Source organism: Silurus meridionalis, chromosome 14, assembly GCF_014805685.1.
Source record: "Silurus meridionalis isolate SWU-2019-XX chromosome 14, ASM1480568v1, whole genome shotgun sequence".
Taxonomy (NCBI): Eukaryota; Metazoa; Chordata; class Actinopteri; order Siluriformes; family Siluridae; genus Silurus; species Silurus meridionalis.
This window is the reverse complement of record NC_060897.1, coordinates 5927045-5933824: the sequence shown is the minus strand read 5'-3', so window position 1 is coordinate 5933824 and position 6780 is coordinate 5927045. Positions and strand designations below refer to the sequence as shown.

At 34.7% G+C, this 6780-nt stretch overlaps 1 protein-coding gene across 1 annotated transcript; it reads right to left on the bottom strand.

Annotated features, from left to right (window-relative positions):
• Window positions 1-1495: 1495 nt before the first annotated feature.
• hsd17b1 (hydroxysteroid (17-beta) dehydrogenase 1) lies at window positions 1496-4402 on the bottom strand. Its single transcript, XM_046865777.1, has 6 exons — window positions 4023-4402; window positions 3767-3928; window positions 3177-3356; window positions 2690-2783; window positions 2042-2222; window positions 1496-1912 (listed from the first exon to the last, which is right to left on the bottom strand). The coding sequence occupies exons 1-6, from the start codon at window positions 4117-4119 to the stop codon at window positions 1745-1747; spliced, it is 882 nt and encodes a 293-aa protein (XP_046721733.1). The 5' UTR covers window positions 4120-4402; the 3' UTR covers window positions 1496-1744.
• Window positions 4403-6780: the final 2378 nt, after the last annotated feature.

The window sequence follows — 6780 nt, the reverse complement described above, 5'->3', positions numbered from 1 at the left end:
TATATAATTTTCAGACTAAACCTTTAGAAGTGCACTAGTAATTTTACGTCTATGGCACTTTTCTAACGATAGACAATTGCAAAATGTTCAAAGTGTTCTTAGTAAAAGTGCACATTGTGCTTCAGGGCTCTTTCAAAGTTAGTAAGTAAATACTCCACAACTAGAACAGAGAAAGACTCAAATTTTTCCCTGTAATTAAGCAGATACCTTTCTGGCTGGTGTGTCAAATATCAGTGGGGTGTATATTTTCAAAAGCATTCAATATGCACTGAACAAACACAAATCCCTAGTGCTGTAATTTACTGATATTCTATTCACTGCTAATTCTCTATAGTGCTGTTTGTAATCTTATGAATAGATCAAATCAAATCAAATTTTATTTGTCATCAGAGTGAAATTATAATTGTCAGAACTGAACATATAACATGTTAGATCATTAGAAATATAGTTATCACCAGATACAAGCTGTTCTTGATTTTATACATATAAATATGTAGACCAAAGATAGAGTAAGAGTGACTAAGAAAAACTCTTCCCATCTCTATAATGGAAAATTCCACAGACAAAACAATAGTAGTTGGTTATGAGATACGGAGAACAAGTTACATTTGATTGTGTTCAGACGCTGAGTCAAAACATACTGATTCCCATGGATCTGACCTTTCTTTCTGGGAAATAGGACCAAAACAATCAAGTAAATAAAAAAATGTGAGCAACAAAATGAAAGTTTCTGAAGATCTACGAGTACAAGCATGTTCTCCGCATGCTACAGGTGTTTCTTCTGGGTAGTTTGGTTTCCTCTCCCAGTCCAAAAACATAACTTGTAGACTGATTGGTATTTTCATATGTACAGGAGTGTGTGTGCAATAGTGCCCCTGTACTGTGCTCCAAGTTCCCTGGAAAAATGTGTTGAATAAGAAGGTAGATTCTTTGTAATACCTTCAATATTCTAATATTTAGTTTAAGTTTTTGGTATGATAAATGGGTAAGTTCCAAAATAATTTGAAATGTATGTAAGAATGTTTCATGGGGAATACATTTTAAAGAATGTAATTTTCCTTGGATTCTTAATGTTGTCAGCATAGAAAGATGGTAAGTAAGATGCCAAGAAAATAATGGTGTCAACAGAAAATTATTTATTCTAAGTATTTACATTCATAGCTTTCGGAGACTTGTTCAAACTATGGCACTTAGTATTGCTTTGGAGAAATCAATTTCTCAAATCTTCCAGGGGAAAAATTACAGTACACACTACAGTCTTGTTTCTAAAAGACAATGAGCGATCAGGTTTGTGTACGAGAGTGAAAGAGGTACTTTTATGTTGTTCATTCTGGCTGGTGGCAAGTGAAGGCTTAATGGCTCATATCTAAATGACCTTGAATGATCATCATTCTAAAGTCTCACTTTAAAGTACAGTAATATGACTTTTCATTTGACTAAATTTGCTCTTGTTGGCCACCTTTATGTCATACATACATATAAAGAAACAGCTGAATCACTGAACACACTGTGCCCCTTGTTTATTTTTATTGCAGTAAGAAAACCTTTTAATTATACATTTTCTTTCATATAGAACATGACCTTTTATTTCAACATGCTAGACAACGCACATACAGTTTAGTTTATTTATATGTGTCCGCAGTATAATGATTATATCCAAGCAATTAGAGCTGAAATAAACTAATACAATATGTAACTTCACTGAATAAAATGAACATTTTCACCTTGGTATTGAAGTGTGTTGTTATTTCTGTGTTTCTGCATTCTCAGAAGAGAATATAAGCTTACTCATGGCTCGGATGTATTGTGAGCCATCAAGCGCTGTCAGCTTAAGGCTACTCAGAGGGAGAAGAGTGCCGTTAGTATAGTACCGGAAGACTGGACACTGAGATTGGATCACCTCCATAAAGACCTAAGGGACAAGCAGAGCAGCTGTAGAATAAAATAAATACTATGCAGGTAGTATCAATTATATAAAATCAGTAACACATCCATATCCATATACAGTACATAATCTGCCTCTATGGTGTTAGCTGCTCACCTGAATGATGTCTTCAGTGTCCTGTGCTGCGTTCTGGAACATCTTCTCACAGTGCTGCAGGTACATCTCATACAGATGGAGGGTGTGTGCGTCCACTTCCACAGACTCATCACTCACCTCTGTTTTCTTCAGGTTCCTCAGGAAGTCTGTGTTCACTGGCCCACACTCTATCAGACTCACACTGCATCGTGGAAAAGGGTGTTAGCATATATAGAGTATTTTTTTAAAAAAACAGCATATTTGCATCTAATATCTCAATGTATTATTATTATTTTTTTTTAGAAAACCTTTAGATTGTCATTTAACTACAGAGTTTAAGACTGTAATCTGATACCTGAAGTATACATCTTAACCTGGCATAATAGTGATGATATTTATAATAATGCAACTCATTTGCCATTTTCTCTTTAGAGAAATGCTTTACAGGTAAAAATGTCAAATGTTTCCTTCTGTCAAACTAGATAGACTATTGATCATTAAAGTAATATTTGACAGGAGAGTGTTTTTGCCATCTATCATAGTGTCTTGCCGCTTTGGAGATAAATATATATTTTTTAATTGCTCATTTAGGTAAATAACTATATTTAATATCTAGCTATAGTGTTCTAGCTTGTGAGTGACGATTCTGAATACAGCCAGAGAACTAACTGGATATTGAAGTGTTGCAGCAAGATGGCCAGACTCTCACAGACTCCCTCTACTGCAAATTTGCTGGCACAGTATACCTCATTAAACGGAAGACCTGGAATATACACACACAAACACACAGCTATAATACCACCATCAAAAGAGAGAAATCACTACAAAATTAATATCATATACAAACACTTTATCTTTAATATATAAAAATTTAGCTAAAATGTTTGCGGTTATTAGACTTTCAATAAAAGAACATGTTAATCAAGCCTATTTATAGATTTAGTTTTTTTCTTGTTTACAGCTTAGAAAGATTATACATTTTATTATTAGTTTCTTTTATATTCTATTCAGTCTGTGTGTAGGATTATATATATTTACTGTAAAAAAAAAAAAAAAAAAAAAAAAGTGGATTTTTTGGAAAAAATCTAATACGCATGGTAAAAACAAAAGGTTTCTTCCTCAAAAAGACCCTAAAATCTTTGTTTTAAATTCTTACCTTGTAGGCCTCCCATGCTGCCAGTGACCAGGATTCGCCCTTGTCTCCTTCTCTTCATTTCGGGTAGGAATGTTTGGATGGTGCGGATTGTACCCAGCAGATTCACCTCTAAGATTCCTCTCATGATGTTTTCTGATTGGGCTTCCAGGGGACCCATAAGCCCCACACCTGCATTACATACTGAAAAAGAAAGAGAGAGAGAAAAAAAGAGATGGAAGAGGGTCAGATATAAAGTAAAATCAATTAAATTAAATTCACAAAATGAATTGTGTTTCTTAAGACGCCAAGACTTTTTGTAAATTTGTTATTTACAGAAAAACATCTTGTTATAATCAAACTGTACACTGTTAGAAAAAAAAGTTCTTTCAAAAAGTTACATTTTTTCAAGGGTATAAAATAAACACATTTCAAAACATTATCAATAGTCATTTAATATGGTTATGACCATGAAATATGTTCATAAGTAGGTTTTTGAAATCATGAAGGTATACTGTAGATGTAGTGCTGTATATTGAAATCTGTTTTTCAGGAAGTTTTATTTTATTTTAATTGTATTTATTTTAAGACTTTGAGACATTTTTTTCATTCACCCAGTATGTCTACTCGGCCCTCTGTGATGCTTCCCTGGACCGTTGTTATGGACTGCTGGTCTGTGATGTCCATTTGCAGAATGGCCATGGTCTCATTGTGTAGATCTCTCACACTCTCCAGCAAGCGCTGCTTCTTATCCAGATTACGCATGGTGGCATACACTAAACAAAAGCAAAATGCAATCCAAATTGGGTTATTTTAACAATTAATCACCATACAAATTAAGTAAGTACAACAGATCATTAATGTACCTACCTTTGTATGTTTTAGAAGGATCTGATGCAAGATGGATGGCCAGACTTAGTCCGATTCCTGACGAGCAGCCGGTGATGAGAACTACCTTCTGCTCCATCAGAACAATTCAGTCTCAGTCCAAAGAGCTGGAGAAAAAAAAAGAGAGCACCACTGGGCCGAGGATGAGAGCAGGAATGGTGTTAATGTTCTTGCAGAAGGTAAGACACTTTTCACAGCTGCTTGCTGTTGTGTCTTTTACTTTGAACCATTTGGGAGGGTGTTTTAGGATTCCTTATGATCACAAGGTCAGCTTGAAAGCAAACATTTTGGTTCCTGCGTTCCCGCTTAAATAGGTACACAGGTGCACTGAGACTGCATGCTACCAAACACACGGAGTCACATGAAATTTACAACATTTTAATGACCTTATGACCTCAAAATACATCAATAATAAAAAATATTTATAATTATAAAAGCTTCCAAAACAACTAATCAATTAAATGAAACAATTGTGAAGCATGACTTTGAAACCTTACTCAAGCTTGATTTTAACTGAATCTAAACAACTTTTGGCTGTATTTTTTTTTTTTTAAGTGTTTTTTTGGTCCAGTGTGAACCAAAGCTTGAACAAAAGTACCTAAGACCAGCTTAAGACAAGTTTCTATCATTTATTATTTTTTTTTTTTAAGGATTTTTGTGTTTTGTGTTTACTGTTTCTATGATGTAGTTTGAATTTTTAATTGCATAGACATATTACAGAATTTAACACACTTGTAAATGTGCATTTGTTTTCAGTACAAGAAAGTGCCTCTAAATTGGAAGTGTATAGTGCAGGGGTCACCAACCTTTTTGACACTGAGAGCCACTTCTTGGGTACCGACTAATGTGAAGGGCTACCAGTTTGATGCACACTTCTGAAATAACAAATTTGCTCAATTTACCTTTAATTACATGTTTTTATTAATAATTAATGATATTCATCTATGTCAGGGGTGACAACCTCAATTGCACAGGGGGCCAAAACTCAAAGCACACTTTAGGTCACGGGCTGAACAGGATAAACATTTACATTGAACACACTAAAACAATGTTTTTTGGACATAAATATGAATAAAAACAGACAGGAATATTATTCCAGAATAAATAAACTTTGAATATCTCCTGTCAAAATTATACAAGTTATGAAAATTATACAACATATGAACATGCTGCGAAAAACCCTGAACAAATCAATAGAAATGGTGCTTTTAATGTTAAAATAACAACAAATCAAAACAATCAGATTCCTTTGCTCTTATGCCATTTTATAAAAAATAATCTTAATCTTAAAATAACTTAAAATATTTTGCTCTCCATAGAAATATCTCCAGTCAAACACCAGACATCTCACACCTTCATCATGCAGCTCTTCAGAAACTCTCCCTCTGTAAATAACCGGCTGATGTGCCTCTGATTTCTCCTCTGTTTTCACACCAGCTTCACTTTGTGATTTTGCTCTGGTGAAATGTCAGATTCTTCTTTAAATCTTCTACTTTCTGTATCTTCTGCTCTGCATTCAGGTTTTTCATCTTATCCTTGTTTTGTCTCGTAGTTTCGTCTTAGATTAAATTCCTTAATTACAGCCACATTAACTCCATTAATAAGACACACATGTTTACCCGCAGTGTCAGTAAACATCTATTCAGAATCCCATCGTTTTTGAAAGGCTCTGTTTTCAGAATCAACTTTTCTCTTCGCCACTGTGAGGCGCTGTTTCACAATAACTTCACAATAGGGTTAAATACATCAACAGAAGCTCGACTTGATTGACGCTGGAATGTTCCCAGGTAGTCTAGCGTTCGGTAAGGCAGCTGAAGCGATGCATTATGGGATCAGTAGTTTGTGTTATCATCTGATTCAGATAATCAAACCAAACTAAATATTAGTAAAAGATAACACAAGTGAACACAACATGCAGTTTTTAAATGAAGGGTGTTATTATTGAGGGAAAACTAAATCCAAGACTACATGCACCTGTGTGAAAAAGTGTTTGACCCCCTGTTAAAAATGTGGTTTAACACACCTGAGTTTAATTTCTCCAGACACACCTAGGCCTGATTACTGCCACACCTGTTCACAATCAAGAAATCTCTTAAATAGGACCTGCCTGACAAAGTGAAGTAGACCAAAAGATCATCAAAAGCTAGACAGCATGCTGAAACACAAATTCAGAAACAAAAGAGCAAGAAAGTAATTGAGATCGAGCAGTCTGGAAAAGGTTATAAAGTCATTTCTAAAGCTTTGGGACTCCATCAAACCTCAGTAAGGGCCATTATTCACAAATGGCAAAAACATGGAACAGTGGAGAACCTTTCCAGGAGTTGCCGGTCGAACAAAATGACCCTGAGAGCACAGCAACGACTCATCCAAGAGATAAAAACACTTTTTCACACCACTGTATGTGACAAATTCCTATGAATTTTTCGGTTAATTTGTTTACAGGTATTTTTACAAAATGCTTAAGACTGGAGGACTGTAATTCAACAGCAGATTCTTGTGGATCAAAATATTTCACAGCTTTGTTAGATTAAATTCTGTTCAATCAAGGCGTTTGTAGTGCAAATGTGCTGAAAAGGCTCTAAGTCAGCTAATACTGACCTCTGCTGTCCAACTTGAGGATCGCACAAGTAGATAACCTGTAACTCTAAACTGGACTACATAATCAATAAAATGATACAATGATTCACAATTCTCTACATTTTAGAATTTTTATTGTTTCAACTAATCGCACTTAAGGCTA